The sequence below is a fragment of the Scyliorhinus torazame genome, chromosome 1 (genome assembly GCF_047496885.1).
Source record: "Scyliorhinus torazame isolate Kashiwa2021f chromosome 1, sScyTor2.1, whole genome shotgun sequence".
Classification (NCBI taxonomy): domain Eukaryota; kingdom Metazoa; phylum Chordata; class Chondrichthyes; order Carcharhiniformes; family Scyliorhinidae; genus Scyliorhinus; species Scyliorhinus torazame.
This window is the reverse complement of record NC_092707.1, coordinates 413,330,915-413,351,923: the sequence shown is the minus strand read 5'-3', so window position 1 is coordinate 413,351,923 and position 21,009 is coordinate 413,330,915. Positions and strand designations below refer to the sequence as shown.

At 46.7% G+C, this 21,009-nt stretch overlaps 1 protein-coding gene across 1 annotated transcript; it reads left to right on the top strand.

The window, feature by feature from the left end:
- Window positions 1-2,143: 2,143 nt before the first annotated feature.
- On the top strand, window positions 2,144-7,218 carry LOC140428496 (immunoglobulin kappa light chain-like). The gene is made up of 4 exons (XM_072515046.1): window positions 2,144-2,273; window positions 3,020-3,364; window positions 4,310-4,651; window positions 6,784-7,218. Exons 1-4 carry the CDS (start codon window positions 2,165-2,167, stop codon window positions 6,888-6,890), a joined length of 903 nt encoding a protein of 300 aa, XP_072371147.1. The 5' UTR covers window positions 2,144-2,164; the 3' UTR covers window positions 6,891-7,218.
- Window positions 7,219-21,009: the final 13,791 nt, after the last annotated feature.

The window sequence follows — 21,009 nt, the reverse complement described above, 5'->3', positions numbered from 1 at the left end:
CAGAACCCTGCCCCTTGCGTTGAGGCTCCTGACTCCAGTAACGTTGCCGCAGGCTGCAGGGGGCGTTGGGAACTCAAAGGGGTCAGAAATTCTCGAGATCCAGTTTGATTGTTGGACGATCGTTTGGGTCAGGAGATCAGTTTACCCAGCGTGCCCACTGGGAGATGATTATTTTATCAATTTTCATAGACTTTTGAATTTTATCTTTCTCAGCTTCTGATAGGATCCTTGATGTGAAACCACAAGAAGCCAGGAAAGAGAGTGAAGTCAGACAGGAAATGACATCCAACAATGTGATTAGAAATCTCAATTAAAATAAAATGAAGAGAAATGTTGCACTTAAGAAAGGAAATATAACATGTCCTGGGAATTATAGACAATTTGGTATCACATAAGTTGTATGAAACATTATGAAATTACCACTAAAAAAATCTAGACTCTAAAAAACAAATCGAAGAATGAATAGTCAACATGGACTTGAAATGGACGTGTCATTCTTGACCAAATCAATTCATAGACTCAGAGAATCCCCACAGTGCAGAAGGAGGCCATTCAGCCCATCCAGCCTGCACCGACCCTCTGAAAGAGCACATGGCACAGGGTCAGGCCCCCATCCTATCCCCGTAACCGAACACTAAGGGGCAATTTTCCATTGCCAATCTATTTAACCTGTATATCTTTATCCTGTGGGAAGAAACCGGAGCACCCGGAGGAAACCCACACAGACACGGGGAGATGATGCAAACTCCATACAGGCAGTCACCCGAGGCCAAAATTGAACCTGGGTCCCTGGTGCTGTGAGGCAGTAGTGCTAACCTCTGTGTTACCATGCCACTGACCAGAATTCTTTGAAGAGCTAACTAAGAGAGTAGACATAGGTAAACTTGTAGATGTAATATATTTAGATTTCCTTTGATAAGGTAATAAACAAATGAATGAGAGAAGACGGGAATTGGAGCTCTACAATGTTCTGTGCTGGGATGACTCTTGTTTACCATTTATATCAATAATTTAAACTTGGACCACGCTTAACAGAGGAAACTGCACTGCTCCTGGCTGAATACATTCTGTTCCTGGCTCTAAGGCCTGCAAGCAGCCATTCATAACTCCAGCACACATTTGGTCAATCTGACCCACCTCCAGGACATCGTTCTATCCCTCAAATCCTCCCCACTTTGTCCATCTTGGCTCAGTTCAAATCCCACTTGAGACGCGAGACTTTGAGCACAAAATGCTGGGCTGACATTATTGGTCAGTACAGTGTGATGTGAGACAGTGAAGTTCAGGGTGTGGATAAAGCAACTGGGCTACAAGTTACTGATGACAATGCACAATATTAATTCCTGATCTACACGGGATTTTATAATAACTTGTGTTTCAGCTTCTATTTTATATTTTCTTATTTGTTCTGATCTTCAGTTATTTTCTGTTCACAGGTCATGTGACAGGGGCGGTTCTTATCCAATCTCCTCAAGTTGTGAAAGTGCCTGAGGGTGAAACAGTGACGTTTCTGTGTGACTTACAGAGCAAGCATGTAGAGCAGACTGTGAATTTATACAATGTACATTGGTACCGCTCACAAAGTCATGAATGGATATTGAGTCATGATGCAAATGGCGAAGTTTCCCGGGCGACAGGTCTGTCTGATCGGTTTCAGCCTTCCAGAGATGTTCCCGGTAACAGCTACATTCTGACAGTCAGAGATGTGAAGCCCAGTGACTCCACTCTCTATATCTGTGGGATTTGGGGGAAACTCTTTGGGAATGGAACCCGGCTGAATGTAACCAGTGAGTAATGTCTATGCTTTATTACTTTTATTCCAAATAATGTTATTGCACAAAGACTGAGTTTAAAAACAGTGACTTGACCGCCCAGAACTTGAATCTTGATGAAAAGAGAGAGACGTTGCTGAAGTTTGATACAGATGAGAATGTGGAGGGAGGATCAGTAAGTTTGTGAAAGACACAAAGATGGAGCTGGTGGTTAATAGTGAGGAAGAAGGTTTCAGGTTGCAGGGGGGGGGGGGGGGGAAGGGGGGGGGGCGGGGTAGCACAGCACCGGGGCGGGGGGGGGGGGGCTGGTAGAATGGGAACGGGTCTGTTGCTCGGCGCCGATCCCAGCGGGTTTCCCGATCTCAGCGGCCTAGAGCGCAGAATACCGGCCGATGTCCCCGTGGATTGTTCCTAAAATGAAGGAATTTGGGAAATTTGTAACGAGTGCATTCTCTAAATCTGCAGCGATCTCTTTTAGAATCACAGGGTGTGGGCCATCAGGTGTGTGAGATTTTCCAGCTTGCTGTCTTTGCCCTCCCCTCCCGGAGGTGGGAATTCTTCCTGAGCTTTGTTCCCTGCAGTCCTGGCCACACAGATTGGTGGCATCGACAATGATTTATTAAACTATTGAGCAGCTCAATGCTCACTTTCCAATCATCAATGAGAATTGCTGGAATGTGGACTAAAGAAACAAAGGTTTGTTCTTGAATTGAGCAACGCCTTCAGCTAATAGGAGAAGGGCCACAAAATAGTTGCCCCACACTTTGAATGTGAGTGAGGAACACATTAACTGGCGGCTTCAGTGCGGCCGGGACAATGGGTGGAATCTTGTGGAGGTGATGGGAACTCAGTGGGTGGCTGGAGAGGCAGCCACACCCTCACATCATTTCTTTTTGGGAAGCTCCATTGGATTATGTGAGCATGGAGGGATTGACAGGTCAAAAGTGGGTCTGACCCTGTGATCGAGGACCCACGAGTCTCTGATCGGAGGGTGGCACTTCTACTAAAAGCAGAAAGAAAGGCTGCAATTCTCTGGCCGTTGCGATTGCCGCCGGCAGCGCCCCCTCGCCCGGGGCTTTCCCTGTGGCGTGGCTTCAATGGGAAATCCCATTGACAAGCGGGAAGGCAGAATCGCGCTGCCTGGGAACAGCGCGCCACCGAGAAACACGCGGCTGGGGAAGCAGAGAATCAGCCCAGACTGCAACCTCAGCACCTGTTTATAAATTGTTGATATTTTTCTCTTAAAGGTAAGAAACCTCCAGTCCTTATCCAGCCTCTGAGTGTGGAACGTGTCCCAGAGGGTCAGACTGCACGGTTCCACTGCTCCATGCAGAACGCCGCAGTGAGATACACAAAAGTTTCTTGGCACCGGGAGCTGCCAGGGAAAGAGAGGGAGAGGATTTTAGCCCTTGATACAAAGAATTATGTAGACCGGGATTCAGGTTTCTCTGAGCGTTTCCTGCCTTCCAGACACATCGACTCCAACAGCTTCATCCTGACAATCAACAACGTGCAGCCCAGTGACACTGCCGTCTATTACTGCTCAGTGTGGGGAGATATCAGTGGGAATGGAACACAGCTGAATGTAACCAGTAAGTACAGTTTCCATTATTCTCATTAATCTTCACACCACGTGTTCTGTCTTGTGGTTCTCAGAAGTCTCAAATGTTCACACTTTTTTGGACACAAAGCCCGCTTCTTGATACAGGTGATGGGGTCTCTCACTCACTGGCCTGATATCCAGGGAGAGGCCCATGTTGCTTCCTTTGTGAAGGATCAGGCACATACATAGACAGCGGTGGGCCTTCCACATGGCCATGGTGCCTGAGACAGGGAGCTGCACATTGCAAACACCAGTCAAACCAGTGGCCCACAACAAGCTCAGGCTGAGGGAATCGGACCAAAGGTGATTGTGGGAGGGTTTGGGGTCATAGGTTGAGATTGTGGGAAGAGGGGTTAGCAACCTGGACAGGGTGGTAGCTCTTCACAGGCCCCCCTCCCCCATGTCATGGCAACCAGTACTTGACAATGAGGAACTCTCCCAGGTCACCATTAGAAACACGAAGTGGGTTAGTTTTTATCCAAATGGGGAGTCCCCCTCCTGATGCTGGTGGTGGAATGCGGTCTTCAAATGGGTATTGGTGCCAATTTAAGGATTTTGTTTGGATGGTGGGGGAGTGTCCGAGGAAGGGTGCTCTTCCAGAGGGTTTGTGCAGACTGGATGGGCTGAATGGCCTCTTTCTCCACTGCAGTGATTCTGTGTTTTTTTTTACAATTTCAAGTACCCAATTCATTTTTTCCAATTAAGGGCCAATTTGGCGTGGCCAATCCACCTACCCTGCACATCTTTGGGTTGTGGGGGTGAAACCCACGCAGACACGGGGAGAATGTACAAACTCCACACGGACAGTGACCCAAAGCTGGGATCGCACCTGGGACCTCGGCGCCGTGAGGCACCAACGATTCTATGGTTAACTACCAGAGCTACTTTGTAAATCCAGATACTATTTTAAGTTATGAATATTGTTTCTCCAAAGGTGCAGATGCCCCAGTGGTTATCCAGTCTCCTGCCCCAGAACCTATCATACAGGGTCAGAGTGCACGGTTACAGTGCACCCTGTACAACGCCGCTGTGACATACGCTGATGTTCATTGGTACCGACAACAACCAGCTTACATCGAGTGGATTTTAACAGATGAGATACTGAACAACACACGATGGGGTCCTGGCTTCTCCGAGCGTTTCCAGTCTTCTCGAAACATGTCCAGTAACAGCTTCATTCTGACAATCAGCAACATTCAGCTCAGTGACGCTGCCATCTACTATTGTGAAGTGAGGGGAGATATCGATTGGAATGGAACCCAGCTCACTGTAATAAGTAAGGACAAGTTACATTATCCAACTTCACAGACTCGAGCACATAATCTAGTGCAGGACACACTGATTGATGGATTTCTAGGTGCCAATGATATTGAGGGTTATGGGGATAGTGAGGGAAAATGGTGCTGAGGTCAACACTCAGCCATAGCCCAGTTGAATAACACAGAGGGCTCGAGGGGCTGAATGGCCTACTCCTGCTGCTCTGACAAAGGGAATTGCCCACAATGTCCATGCAGAGTGAACACACTGGAATTGAAGATGAAAGGGAAAAGGATATGTGAGGAGAGCTGTTGAACTGGTTGGGGATTGGCTGTTGGGGAAAGATCCCTTGGAAACAGCTCTGGGCTGGGAGTAGGTGATGTTTGAATTAACCATCCAGGCAGTCTGGAAATGTATTGGACTGTGAAAAGCAGTTTCTGAAGGTCTTTGATTTTCACATTTGAGTGCAACGTGGTTTGAGAGATCATGTGGGATACTTTTAGTCAAGTTACAGCAGTTGTGCCTCGGTTAATATTAACTGGATTTTGATATTTAAACATATATTAGGGAGTATTGCCTGGAAGAATTTTATTTATGAGTCTGATCAATTAGGGAGTCTTTTGGGGGAAAATATTGTGAAATCAATTTTAACTATGTAATTGTGTGTGGTTAAATTTTCTTTTCTTCTCAATAAATCTTTGAGGTTTAAATTTAAAAACTCCAAAATCGCCACTGGACTGCCCCTTTCTGGGAACACTGCTACTTACCCTCAATGCAGTTCCTGGAACATTGTCTCAGGCACAGTGCTGCAGTACCTCTTACAGCCACTGTAGCGCTGTGCATGGAGGTACTGGGACTTCTTTCCAAATGCGGACCCGAGTTAATTTGAGCAGGAAATGGCAGCAGTGCTGTCGAGTCGTCCCCGCCGACTCTCCAAATGATGAGCAAGGAACTCTCACCATCCATAAAATCCAGGCCATACGGACCTTTACTGACATCTCCAGTTGTCCCAAAGTGCTTTACAACCAATTAAACCCTTTGTAAAGCTTGGGCCCTATTTAAATGTAGGAAATGTATCGGCCAATTTGTGCACAGCAAGCTCCCTAAATAACAATGTGATAATGGCCCGATAATCTCTTCTTTGTCGTGTTGAAGAATGAATATCACAAGTCGGAATAGTTTGTCTCAATTTGCTTCAGCAAAATGATTGAGAACTCGGAACAATTCTATCAGAGGATGATCAGACGAGACTTTAAACCAAGCCCAGGTCCGCTCTCTCTGGGAGATGCAGGAGGCCACATGACAGTAGCTTAAGAAGAGCAGGAGAGTTCACCCCAGTCAGTAACTCGAGGGAATAAACTAAACAAAACCCATCCCATTAGCTCCCTTTCAGCCTGGCACGCTGCCCATCACAGCCAACATTGGCAATGACCTGAATCAACACAATTACTCTGAACTTTAGTCCCAATCCCACTCACACATTTAAGTCACTTTTTTGAATGGGTTAATTCTCTTTGGAGGGTGTTCCATTAATCTAAAACTCTCTACATTCTTCCTTGTTAATTTTGCAATCACAATCTTTTAGACAAACTCCATCTTGCTAACTGATGTGTCATTGACATTTCCTCTTCCAATATAGAGAACTTTACCTTCATCTCAGTCCCCATTGCTCTGCCTTTCCTCAACTCAACTCCTCCATGTTTAAAAACAAACTTCATCTTGTTTATACGGATCGCCTGGTCACATTAGTGGTGTCGGTCACACAATACACACCACCTATCCAAAAGTCACTCCCCTACAGTGTAATGTTGGTGTGGACGGAGGAGGATACAGAACGGAACCCACTGGGGATCTGTTGGTGGTTTTCTTTCCATCTGTGGAACTTTGCTGCACTGTTACCAAGTCAGCCAGAATGGCCAGCAAGTGGTCAGTGTGTGATATAAGATTGGCCTGCCGCATTATCAGTAAATCAAATTGATCTGAGTTTAAACTGACATTGTTATTCCAGGTGTCCAGCGGATAGAAATATCTGCTCAGTCTGAATTCCACCTGCTTTCATTTCTCTACTTTACCATTTCAAATGTCACCGACTGACGAGAATCAAATCCATTCCCCGCCCTTTAACCGTAAACATGTGATTTCCTTTCACAGACCCGGCTGACGCTGAGAAGATGAAGCTTGTCTGGATCATTGTGGGAACTCTTACGGGATTTGCTGGAATTAGTTTGCTCATCGGATTCATACTGCTTCGGAAATAACAATCCCGTAATTTTGACAGAATAATTCAGTTTCTCTCGGTTATTGTATGTAGTTTGTTTTGTTTGTTTGTGGGATGTGGGCATTGTTGGCAAGAGCAGCATTTATTGCCAATCCCTAATTTCTCTTGCGAGCAATTAACAGTCAACCCCATTGCTGAGGATCTGATGTTACAATCCTGGCCAGACAAAAACAGTGGATGGAATACGGGACAGGAACCCCAATATTTGATCTTAATTTGGTAAAACTGTGATGAAATGACACCTCACTCCAGGAGTGATTTGGGGAAAAATAGGGATATGGTGTATTAAACAAACTTGATTACTTACAGAGTATGAAATTATATTTTACATCACACCAGGAAATAGCTGACAATCGCCACGTAAACAATGCTAATCAATACGGTGAATACAGTAACCCTTAACTGCTATCTTTGTTCCCACTCAAACAATTAAAAATCCCATCTCAACTCTCAATCCACTGTTAAATACAGTTAGCCTTCAAGAATATCTGCTTCACAGAGATGTTCTTTGAAGAAGAGCGATCATTTGAAGACAAGATCTCAACCCTGTCAGAATCGTGCAGAAAGTCTGGCTGTATTTCTTCAGAAGATACTTCAGCTTGTTTTAGCTCACCTTCTGATTACACTCTTCTGAACTGCTTGGAAAGAAAGTGCTCATCTAGTCACAGGCATAAATCTTTGAACTGAACTGAGATGCTTGCTGCCTGCTCACATCTCCATCTGAAACTCAACTGAACTCTGCTGCTCCGCAAAATGCCTGACATCTTTGCTCCTCCCAGAAATGACATTATTTTACCAAGCTAAAATCTTAATTAACTCCACAGGGAAACCCCTGAATCCAAACAAAACTCCATTAGCCCAAGCTTTTTACTATGCTTTAATTGCACCCGTGGCTCCAAAACCAGGATTTATAAAAACATGACTGCAGCAGTCACACACACTAACTCCGGATTTTAACCCTTATTGTACCAAATACCCACAGTACAACATGTCTGAAATTCCTACATTCACCACACTGCAGTCACATGTCGGCCAGACCAGGTAAGGACGGCAGACTTCCTTCCCTAAAGGACATCAGAGAATCAAATGGATTTTACAACAGTCACAGATGGTTTCAAGGTCGCCATTGAGGAGAATAGCTTTATATTCCAGAGTCTGTATTAATTAAAAACTTGAATTTAAATCTCACCGGAAGCCATGCTGGAATTTGAAACCAATGAGCCTGGGCCTCAGCAATGACTCATCGCTGTGTCAGTGCGTCCCCCACCCCATTATAAAAGGAAAGTAATTGGTGAGGACAGAAATGTTGTTGTCAGCTGATAAATGTGATGAATATTGTGGCTGATGTTGGTGTGATTTTATAATTCATTTCCCAGCAGCCCCGGGAGCAGCTGATGGTCAGAACACGGCTGCAGATTATGAGAAAGTTGGACTCACTCGGCTGAGTTCAGTTGGTTTTTGAGGATGTTACTTTCTCTCATGTGATGGATCTGAGGGTGGGTTTGAGTTTCCTGACACCACCGACTGGGTTTTCATGTTGGGATGGACAACGTGATCCAGGCCAATTCCTGCCTTTGGAAACCTGAGCCCCTCACCTCTGCCCAGAGATACAGAATTTCACCTTGTGGAGGTGCTGTTGGTAAGGCCCAGGTTTCCTGAGGCCCAGGGCAGCTGGTGATGCCGGCTGGTTAGAAAGCCAGTGTCAGTTCACTGGGATATCAGGCCAGCTCTCCAAGAATGATTTTATACCATCTCATCCTGACCCCATCAACCCCCTGGTCACCTTCCACACCCTACCTGCCCCCTCCATGTCATTTATATAATTTATATCCCTATATCTCTACCTATATTCTCATATGTAGCCACACACTCCAGTATCCATAAGGGGCTTCCTCAGGAACCACGTCTTTAAAATGGACATTAACAAAAATCAGGACAATCCAAAGGAAACTGAAGGTTTTTCTTTTCAATTCAAAAGGGCTCTGGACATTTAAATAACTTCATATCATGGCGCCTGGGATCAAAAACAGCATTTTCTTCAGTTTTGATTGCAGTCTAGCATTTTTCCAAATGGTCAAAGTACTCTAAAGCATCTCAATACTTATAAAATGTTGTTCAAGGTAATGGTAAGCTTCCCTTTGCAAATCAGACTCCCATTTTCAATCACTTCAGTAAAAACACATCTACCCTGCAATTCAGCACCGAGCAAGAACACTTGAAGCCATCAAACCATTTGACACTTACCTGTCAGAACGTCCCTGGCTCCTCGTCAGGTTTCCCTCCAGGTTCTCAAGCTGTCTTACTTGCTGGGTTTTAGAAGTCTATCAAACACCGACCAAACCGATTTCAAAAACACTGGGAGACAGGAATTATTTTTTTCCTATGGGCCTTGTTTTGGTGACCCCATCATCAATGGATGTGTGTGGGTGGGTTCAGGACCCAAGACACTCTTAACCTGCAAAATGGTCGACGAACAATATTGTGAGGTCACGCAGGCACAGAAAATTCAATCTTGCAGCATAAAATCCATTTTCTGCCATTTCTGTATCCACAAAGAGACATCTCTCTGGCCCCACTTTTCCCAGTTATTTTCACAATGATTTTATTGTGATTCTGTGTAGAATTGGAATGTTTGCAGTTCAATGGGTTGAGAGAGGGAGGGAGCTGTACTTTGGAGAAGCAGGACTGAAGGCCGCTGTGATATCTAACAGCCTAACAATTAAAACAATGACTTTCATTTACGTAGCGCCTTTAACATGGGAAACAACACAAAGAGCTTCAGTAAGAGCTTGATCAAAAAATGTCTGACACTGCACCACACAAGGAAATATTCTCCCGGTGACCATAACCTTGGTCAACAAGCGTAGGTAATACACAGCACCTTAAAACGGAGCGATAGGTCAAGATGTAGAGGGGTGTAGGGAGGGAATTGTAGACTTCAGCCTCATCCATTGAGGCAAAGTTCCCAGTGGTGGAGTTATTAAAATTGGGCCGCTTCAGAGGACAGAAGCAGAGGAGTGGGCGTACCTCTGGAGTTCTGGGAATAATGGATATTTCAGCCAGGCAAACAGCAGTCCCATTTCCAAATCCTGTGTTTCTAACTCCACATTTAATTGGCTGCTATGTGGGTGTTTATTTCCAATCATTTCACTTCATAAAACCAGTCTTCACAACTTTGCTGAGTAACAGAAATAACGTTTTGGGGTTACGACCTCTATTCAGAGCTGATAAGTGTGCAGGAGAAAGAGTTGACAATGCCGTGCTCCCAGGGAGGAGTCACAGTCCCATGGAAAATTGGGTTAGAACATCACAATGGCAATTCCCCAGCCCATTCTCCTCTTCACTGGGAATGTTTGGTTACAGGACTCCCCTCTATGTAGTGATGTCATTGTGAATGCACTTACTGGGTACACTCAGCTGTGATCCATTCCCATTGATACCTCCCCACACAGAGCAGTAATAGACGGCAGTGTCACTGGGCTGCACGTTGCTGATTGTCAGGATGAAGGTTTTATTGGACGTGTCTCGGGAAGGATGGAAACGCTCAGTGAAACCTGAACTCCGTTGTGTGTTGTTCTTTATATCATGTGTTAAAACCCTCTCCATATCTTTCCCTGGCAGCTCCCGGTTCCAGTGAACATCGGTGTGTGTCACTGCGGCGTTCCGCATGGTGCACTGTAACCGTGCAGTCTGACCCTCTGGGACACGTTCCAGACTCGGAGACTGGATAAGGACTGGAGCATTCGCACCTTTGAGAGAAAAATATCAACAAGTTAAACACCAGTCTGACGGTTGTGAATATCTGCAAATGTTTCAATGAAAAATGTATCCGCTGATGTTACCTTGGGGACAAAGTAAAGAAATTATCAAACGCTCTGATCTGAAAAAGCTAAAGATTTATTTGTTTAAGGTCACATGTTCAGCTGCCTCTGCCTCTCCCCCCACCATTCCCAACTTCCCTATTCCTCCTCCCTGATCCCTATCACTGCAGAATCTTCCCATTCTCCCTCCCAATCCCTCTCTCCGTATTTCCTAATTGCCCCCCTCCCCCGTTAATTTCTATTTCTTACCTCCCCTGACACTTTGTCATTGTTTACTCTCGGGTCACACACTGGGGGCTTTCCTCAAATATTCAAAACCATTGTCATCAATCCTCTCTTCATAGAAACCATCCAGACATATCTGCCCCCCGACTGCTGACTCTTCATCTAATCTCAATCCATAAACCATCTCAAATCCACCTGTTCAAATCCATCCGGCATCAGGATCCCGGAGCAAACCCCAACATTTGTTAGGATCCCGGAGCAAACCCCAACATTTGTTAGGATCCCGGAGCAAACCCCAACATTTGTTAGGATCCCGGACCCGACCCCAACATTTGGTAGGATCCCGGAGCAGACCCCAACATTTGTTAGGATCCCGGAGCAAACCCCAACATTTGTTAGGATCCCGGACCCGAGCCCAAAATTTGTTAGGATCCCGGAGCAAACCCCAACATTTGTTAGGATCCGGACCAGACCCCAACATTTGACAACCAGGCCAGGTGTCAGATGTCTTGGTGGGAGAGCATTTCGGTGATAGTGACCACAACTCCTTGACCTTTACCCCAGACATGGAGAGGGATAGGGACAGACAGTATGGGAAAGTATTTAATTGTGGGAGGGGAAATTATACTGCTATTAGGCAGGAACTGAGGAGCATAAAGTGGGAACAGTTGTTGTTGGGAAATGCACAACAGTAATGTGGGGGTTGTTTAAGGAGCACTTGCTGCGAGTGCTGAATAGTTTTGTCCCACTGAGACGAGGAAGGAATGGAAAGGTGAAGGAGCCTTGGATGACAAGAGAAGTGGAGCTTCTAGTCAAGAGGAAGAAGGAAATTTACGTGAGGTTGAGGAAGCAAGGACATGACTCCGCTCTAGAGTGTTATAAGGTAGCCTGGAAGGAACTCAAAAATGGACTGAGAAGATCTCGAAGGGGGCATGAAAAAGCCCTGGGGGGAAGGATTAGGGAAAAACCCAAGGCGTTCTACACTTATGTGAGAAATAAGAGGATGATCAAAGTGAGATTAGGGCCGAACAGGGATAGTGGAGGAAACAGAGGCTGTTTAGCAGCGTGGGCTAAACTGCTGGCTTGTAATGCAGAACAATGTCAGCAACGCGGGTTCAATTCCCATACCGGCCTCCCCGAACAGGCACCGGAATATGGCGACTAGGGGCTTTTCACAGTAACTTCACTGACGCCGAATTGTGACAATAAGCGATTATTATTATTATTACTTGTGCCTGGAGTCAGAGGAAATAGCGGAGGCCCTGAATAAATATTTTGCTTCAGTATTTTTGCTTCAGGATTCTGAGAGATAGGGGGCGGGATTCTCTGATCCTGAGGCTAAGTGTTGGGATATGCACTGGGACCTCAGCTCTTTGTGGTTTCTATAAATGACTTGGATGAGGAAGTGGAAGGGTGGGTTAGTAAGTTTGCCGACGACACGAAGGTTGGGGGAGTTGTAGATAGTGTTGAGGGCGGTTGCAGGTTACAACAGGACATTGACAGGATGCAGAGCTGGGCTGAGATGGAGTTCAACCTAGATAAACCTGGAGTGATTTGTTTTGGAAGGTCAAATTTGAATGCTGAATACAGGGTTAAAGGCAGGATTTTTGGAAGCGTGGAGGAAGAGAGGGATCTTGGGTTCCACGTACAGAGCTCCCTCAAAGTTGCCACCCAGGTTAATAGGGTTGTGAAGAAGGCGTCTGGTGTGTTGGCTTTCATTAACAGGGGGATTGAGTTTAACAGCCGCGAGGTTTTGCTGCAACTTTATAAAACCTTGGTTAGACCACACTTGGAATATTGTGTCCAGTTCCTGTGTATTGATGCCTGGATATTGTGTATTATCCGCACTAACTTGTTACAATAAACCGCAAGCAAAGTGCTGCAGATTTTGACAATGAGGATTTCAGAAAATGCTGGGATGAATGCTCAGGAGACCCAGCAGCCTCTGTAGACAGTGACAATCACGGCCTTCCCTCTAGACACAGTTTGGCCACTGGAACACCTCTGGATCTCAGACACCCAATATTCCCGTAACCTCAGGAGCAGGAGGCGGGGGTGTGACGCTGGTCAACAAGAGGGTTTGCAATGGCAGCGGCAGAGACGCTGGCCAGGATGTAACCATCAAGGGAGGACATTGTGGAAGAGCTTCCCTGTTTGACCAGAGGTTCTGTAGCCCACCTATCGGTGCCACATCAGCAGCTTCCCTGCCCATAGAACAGCAGAGTGCCCACACTGCCCACACGGTAAAGTTTAATTCCAATCAGCTGGGGAAAGGCAGAGAGAGAGAGAGGACAGAAATTCACACTTTCAGTTCTGTCAAAATCCACCCCGAATCCCCACCGGGAATCTGAACGGGAAAATCCCGGACAACACCCCCTGGAGCTCTGAGAGATTTCAGGGGTGAAACTTTGATGTCACACCTTTACACTCACGCTGTCGCTTTACGTCTGTGTGTGTGTTTAAATTGTACATTTTTACTTCACAGACTTCAGGCTTCTTCCCAGATCGTTCCTCCCTCTGGGTCACAGCCTCCGAGGCTGGCAATGTTCCATCATATTCCTCGAATATATGGTCAAATATGGAATAAAAGCAATATAAGATAGACATTACTCACTGGTTACATTCAGCCGGGTTCCTTTCCCAAAGATTTTCCCCCAAATCCCACAGATATAGACAGCGGAGTCACCGAGCTTCACATCTCGGACTGTCAGAATGTAGCTGTTACCGGGAACATCTCTGGAAGGCTGAAACCGATCAGACAGACCTGTCGCCCGGGTAACTTGGCCATGTATATCATGACTCAATATCCATTCCTTACTTTGTGAGCGGTACCAATGTAAAGTGTATTTAACCCCTGGGAGAGGTGGGGAGGGCAGGGTTAGTAACTAACACATATCGTAGTGTGAAATGGTCAACTCTGCTCTCCAGCACCCCCAGCCCCACACCCAACACCCTCTGATATCGACCCGACCAACTGCGATCTGAGCTCGGGAGAGGAAATTGAGTGCTGGCCAGGTTGTATATTGTGGTTATGCCGGAATTCACAATGTCCTCCTTGCTTCAGTTTCACAACTTCCTCTTGCTAAAGAATTGCTTCACAGTTACATTTCCCGGCAATCGCTGAGAAGCTGAGCTTTGGAGCAGATCCGGGGAATACGGATTATGGAAGAAGAACCTTCTGAACAGAGGAAATGAGGAGAGTTTGAACAACTTCCAATTGTTTCCTTTGGCCCACTCCCCCGCAAGCCCGTGCAGTGATCATGGCCAATCCACCTAACCTGCACATCTTTGGACTGTGGGAGGAAACCGGAGCACCCGGAGGAAACCCACGCAGACACGGGGAGAACGTGCAAACTCCACACAGTCACCCGAGGTTGGAATCGATCCCATGTCCCTGGCGCTGTGAGGCAGCAGTGCTAACCACTGTGCCACTGTGCCACCCCGGGTGACATTTGTTACTCTCCAGTGCAAATACTACCCCTGGGTCTCCCGAGCTTTGGAAACTTCTGAGGAACACGTTTACAATTTTCTCATCTGTTCTTTTGATAACTTGACATGGAAACCATCAGGTCCTTGAGATTTATCGATCTTAAATCCCAACACTTACTCCACTGTCACTGCCTTTACCCGTATCAAATCCAATTTGTTTTCCTGAAGGACTGCAACATTCTCAGTGAACAAACCTGCCATTTCCTTCTCATCGATCATTCTTCACAGTCTTTTCCTGCATTCCTTTCCTCACTATTCTCTCTCACTCTCTCTGTATCTCTTTCCTTTTCACATTTTTTATTGTATCTGCCTTTTAGTTTAATATCAGCTTGAACTGACAGGTGATGTCAGCCCTGGTGTGGAAATGATTATTCTCTGGGAGGCTGCAGGAAAACGTTTGGGTGGCTTCTCGAGCTCGAAGAGCAGCTGATTGGCCTCCAAGTCCAGCAGTCTGACACACACCGATAACTGGGCTGGGGACTCAGTCTTATCTCCGACTTTCCCATCGAACCGCGAGGAATCCCAAACTATCACCTTCCAAAACAGAAATATCTGACCCAAAATACACGTCACCCAGCAATAACCAGCAAATCGAATTCCAAAACATAACCACACCAAACAAAGTCAACCCTGGGTGTTTACTTACTGATTGTGAGACCGAGGGCCAGAGTCAGCGCTGAGAGAATCCAGTCAAACATTTTAAACAAGCTGATTTTTCAAAGGTGAAATTCCTGATCTTTCACACCGAGTATAATCTGATACTGCTGAAGTTTCAGATGTAACTGACTCTCACTACGGTTCACGTAACTCGAATACCAGTCACAGAAAGAGAAAGGAATAACAAGAGAAAGAGGGACTGCACTCTGATATACAATTCACAAATCAGGAACAAGAGGGCAAACACATTGGCACCAATCACCCTTCAATGTCTCTTTTATTGAATCCAGTGACTCCCACTCAAGTCCAGGTCCACAGGCACTGTGTAAACTTCAGGCTGTGGAAGCAATACACCCAAAACGGGATAGGGCGGGGAGTGGGCCTAGGTAGAGTGATCAGTCAGCGGCTAGGTGCAGACTCGATGGGCCGAATGGTCTCCTTGTGCACTGTAGCAATTCTGTGACCATTTAAAACCTGCCATTGTGATACCGTTGGGTGAAAATGAGCAGCTGAATTTCCTACTTTACTCGGCAGACAGCGGGTGTGATGTACTAGGACAAGTCCAGCTGATGTGAAAGGTGCTACAGAAATGTAACTGTTTTTTTTTGGCTCTTTATTCAGGTACCTTCCTTCCAGAATAGCAACTTTGATAAGAAATACATCCGAGTTTGTTGCTGACTCAGTTTTCAGTGCTGGCCGTATATGCAAAGGACACAAACCCCTTCTTGATGGAAATGTTATTGAGGAAGCTGTAAAAGGGGAAGTTGAACTTTAAACAATACCACAGGAGTTTATTTTTGAACAAAGAACAAAGAACAAAGAAAAGTACAGCACAGGAACAGGCCTCACATTTGCCCGGATTAAACTCCACCTGTCATCTCTCCGCCCAAGTCTCCAAACGATTTAAATCCTGCTGTAGCCTCTGAAAGTCCTCATCGCTATCCACAATTCCACCAAACTTTGTGTCGTCTGCAAACTTACTAAACAGACCAGTTACATTTTGCTCTAATTCATTTATATATGCTACGAACAGCAAAGTTCCCAGCACTGATCCCTGTGGAACACCGCTAGTCACAGCCCTCCAATCAGAAAAGCACCCTTCCATTGCTACTCTCTGCCTTCTATGACCTAACCAGTTCTGTATCCAGCTTGCAGCTCACCTCTGACCCGTGTGACTTCACCTTTTGTACCAGTCTGCCATGAGGGACCTTGTCAAAGGCCTTACTGAAGTCCATATAGACAACATCCACTGCCCTATCTGCATCAATCATCCTTGTGACCTCCTCGGATTGAACATGTCTCAATGCGCGCTTTTGTTTGTGGAGTTGTGGCCTCTGCATATTTGACTGTCCAATAGCAGGGTGCACAAAACAATGCTGCTGGCATTGTCACTTCTCCACTGAAGTCTGCGTTGAAACATTTAAGGAAGTCATTTAAAAAATGCACAATCATTGCAGTCTGTCTGGCAACAGGTTTTTTATTCCACGGGATGTGGGCGGGGCAGGCCGGGCCAGCATTTATTGATTCATTGCCCTTGAGGGGGCAGTAAAGAATCAACCACAGTACTGTGGGTCTGGAGTCACATGTAGACCAGACCAGGTAAGGACAGCAGATTTCCTTCCCTCGAGGACATTAGTGAACCAGATGGGTTTATATGATAATCGACAATGGTTTCATGGACATCGTTCGATTTTTAATTCCAGATTTATTTCCTTCAATTTAAATTTCTCCATCTGCCCTGGTGGGATTTGAACCTGTGTCTCCACAGTATTACTCTGGGTGTCTGGTTTACTAGTCCAGTAACAATACCACTACACCACTGCCTCCTGAAGAGAAATACAAGGACAAATAGGCTTGACAGAGATCCTCTTTTTATTTACATATTGTCCCAATTGTGGTGCAAAGGAAAATGTGATGTTGTAAACTGAGGACATACTTTGGCTGCCTCCCCCGAATCCCTCAACAACCCCCATCCATCTGAAACCCTCGTCATTGCTCACTTTCAAATAGAATGCCCCTAATGCTCTCCAAGCCAGCCTCACATCTTCCACCCTTCATCAACCTGAACTCACCCGAAACTCAGTCCCGATATTCTACTTCTCACCATGGGGAAGTATGCTTGAAATGAAATGAATGAAATGAAAATGAAATGAAATGAAAATGAAATGAGATGGGGAAGTATGCTTTGGAGCATTCCCAAGCCGGGCAGGAAAATCCCTGGATGGGAAGCCATTATCTCTCTTTGACTGAATAAGCAATCGCTGTCGCTATTTTGAAACCCCTCTCCACGTGGAAACTCCTCGAGTGGAACCATCCTCTCCAAGTCCACTCTATCCAGGCCCCGCAGTATCTTGTAAGTTTCAATGAGATCCGCCCTCATCCTTCTAAACTCTGAGTGTAGACCGAGAGTCCTCAACCATTCTTCATATGACAAGCTCTTCATTCCAGGGATTATTCTTGTGAACCTCAGCTGGACCCTTTCCAAGGCCAGCACATCCTTCCTTAGATACGGGGCCCAAAACTGCTCCCAATACTCCAAATGGGGTCTGACCAGAGCCTTTTATAGCTTCAGGAGAACATCCCTGGTCTTGTATTCTAGCCCTCTTGACATGAATGCTCACATTTCATTTGCCTTCTTAACTGCCAACTGAAGATGCACATTGACCTTAAGAGAATTGTGAACAAGGACTCCCAAGTCCCTTTGTGCTTCTGATTTCCGAAGCATCTCCCTATTTCGAAATAGTCTATGCCTCCATTCTTCCTACCAAAATGCATAACCTCTTTTCCAGATTGTTTTCCAGCTGCCACTTCTTTGCCCACTCTCCCAGCCTGTCCAAGTCCATCAGCAGCCCCCCTGCTTCCTCAATACGACCTGTCCCTCGACATATCTTTGTATCATCTGCAGACTTGGCAACAGTGCCTTCAGTTCTTTCTTCCAGATCGTTCATGTATATTGTGATGTGGACTAAAAGCAAGGATGGTCTAGTGAACCTTTATAAATGACGGGTCCAGTCTCAATGGAGGTTTGCGTCTAGCTCTGGGCACCACACTTTAGAAAGGATGTGAAGGCATTGGAGAAAATGCAGAAAAGATTGACAGAAATGGTTTGAGGATGAGGAACTTCACTGGGGGGTGGGGGCAGGGGGGTGTGGGGAAGAGCTTGGGGGCATTGCCCAGATAGGCCCAATGGGGGCATAAAGGAGGAGCCCCCTCGCTCGCCAGCAGCCCACCCAATGAAAGCTGCCCGGCTGCAGGTCAGCTTTGGATTTCTCCTGCTGCTGGTTCAATGCCAGTGGTGGCAAAATGTTTGGCCAATTAATGGCCTCTATTGGCCCAGTGGACAGGTCGGCCTCCCGATATTACCCTTGCCATGGGTACAATTGTGACGGGGTCAGGATGGGTGGGCAGGTGGTGGGCACGGTGCCCATGGACTATAAACAGAAAATGCTGGATAACCTCAGCAAGTCTGGCAGTGTATTTGGAGAGGGAAACACGTTTCGGATCTAAATGACTTTTACAGAACTGGAATGTGGATCTGATTCCAGAGGAGTACATCTCTGTGAGGGCCTCCTCCAGGAACCACAGACAGCACACGCATAACTCTGGATACTACAGGAGATATGGAAAATGCTCCCTGACCACCCAGCATGGATAAGGCTACCTGCTACGAGACTTTCTGTCTCAAAGCACACAGCACCTCCGGAAACTCGGAGTCAGGAGAAAATAAGCAGCAATTAATTTGTCAATGATTGTTGAACCCAATCATTGTCTCTGGTGGTGATTGAAGGAGTCTTCCTGTTGTTGAACCCATGTTCAGCGCCTCCTGCGGAGAAGGTGGTCCGGATTGGTTATGTGCCAGCTGGGCATTGGAGTGGTCCTTCTGGCCTCCGCTGATGACATGTCCTCATGTTCATGAACCTTGCTGACCTGCAGCGGAAGCTGCGTCTCCTCCCTGGATCCACTGGAGTGCTCCTGACTCCGGGTCAGTCCGGGGCGGATGGACATCCCTCCTAGAGGAGATCAGGCCTTTCACCTGGAGCAGGACCAGCCTCCTCTACTTGGGCGTCCATCTTTGTCCGGCTGAGGAATCCTGGCCGGCTAACTGGCAGGAGCTGGAGGCCAAGGCCACCGCTCGCCTGAGAGAGTGGACAGGACTGCTCCGAGTGCTGTCTTACAGGGGCCGAGTTCTGGTCATAAACCAGCTGATGCCTCCATGTTGTGGTACCGGCTGGTCACATTGGCCCCTCCCCCTGACTCTGTCACAGAAATCCAGAGAATGTTCATACAGTTCCTCTGGGACAAACACTGAGGATTCCCGGACACCTAAATCCCGACTGTTCGGATGCCGGGTGCCGGGGTCGATGCCGGGTCCGGGGTCGATGCCGGGTGCCGGGGTCGGTGCCGGCTGCCGGGGTCGATGCCGGGTGCCAGGGTCGATGCCGGGTGAATGTTTGGCACCACGTTTACCCCTTTGCGTCTCAGATATGCTGATCAAACACCCAGCTCTCTGAAATCATGTTCACGGTGCTCCACCGACAGATAATTCTACCGGTCCCATTCAACACTGGACACCAAAGGGAGGGCCTCACCTGGCGAGCCGCACTTCACTCACAACTTTGGGGTTGGGGATTTAGATGTTTTTATATTTATTTACGGGGCATCGCTGGTTAGGCCGGCATTTATTGCCCATCCCTAGTTACCCTTCAGAAGGTGGGGGTGAGTTGCCTTCTTGAATCGCTGCAGTCCCTGGCGTGTAGGTGCACCCACTGTGCTGCTAGGGAGGGAATTCCAGGATGTTGCCCCAGTGACAGTGAAGGAACGGCGATATATTTCCAAGTCAGGGTGGTGAGTGACTTGGAGGGGAACCTCCAGCTGGTGGGGTTCCCAGGTACCTGCTGCTCTTGTCCTTCTAGATGGTAGTGGTTGGGAGTTTGGAAGGTGTTGTCTAAGGAACCTTGGTGAGTTACTGCAGTGCATTTTGTTGATGGTACACACGGCTGCCACTGCTTGTCAGTGGTGGAGGGTTTGAATATCTGTGGAAGGAGGAGCAATCAAGCGGGCTGCTTTGTCCTGAGTGCTGTTGGAGCTGCACTCATCCAGGCAAGTGGAGAGTATTCCATTACACTCCTAACTTATGCCTTGTAGGTTGTGGACAGGCTTTGGCGGGTCAGGAGGTGAGTTACTCACCATAGGATTCCTAGCCATTGACCTGTCCTGGTAGCCACAATATCAATATGGCTAGTCCAGTTCAGATTCTGATGAATGGTAACCCCCAGGATGTTGACTGTGGGGGATTCAGCGATAGTAATGCCATTGAATGTCCAGGACCGATGGTTAGATCCTCTCTTGTAGGAGACGGTCATTGCCTGGCACTTGTGTAGCGCAAATGTTATTTGCCAATTGTCAGCCCATTTAACCTGAGGATCACCACACCTCAGGCGAGGGCAAGGTTGAGAAGGCGAGGCCTGAATGTATAACCTCAGCTGGTACAGGAATTGAACCCGCGCTGCTGGCCTCGCTTGGGTAAGAGGACCAATCTCTGTCTTACAAAGGAAATTAGGGATAGTATCCGATCCAAGGAAGAAGCACACAGATTGGCCAAGAAAAATAATAAGTCTGAGGATTGGGGGCAGTAAAGAATTCAAGAAAAAAGGATCAAGAGATTGATTAACAAGGGGAAAATACAGTCCGAAAGTAAGCTTGCAGGGAACATAAAGACAGACTATAACTGTTTCTATAATACATAAAGAGAAAGAGATTGGTAAAGACAAATGTCGGCCCCCTACAGACAGAAATGGGGGAATGTATAATTGGTGACAAAGAAATGGCTGAGCAATGGAATACATACTTTGGTTCTTTCTTCACAAAAGAGGACAAATTAGATACCAGGAATGTTGGAGAATGAAA

Coding starts and splice junctions, on each gene's coding strand:
- LOC140428496 (XM_072515046.1), top strand. CDS start 2,165: ATGTCCCCGTGGATTGTTCCTAAAATGAAGGAATTTGGGAAATTTGTA. Junction 2,274..3,019: donor CACAGGGTGTGGGCCATCAG/GTGTGTGAGATT, acceptor TTTCTCTTAAAG/GTAAGAAACCTCCAGTCCTT. Junction 4,652..6,783: donor AACCCAGCTCACTGTAATAA/GTAAGGACAAGT, acceptor TTCCTTTCACAG/ACCCGGCTGACGCTGAGAAG.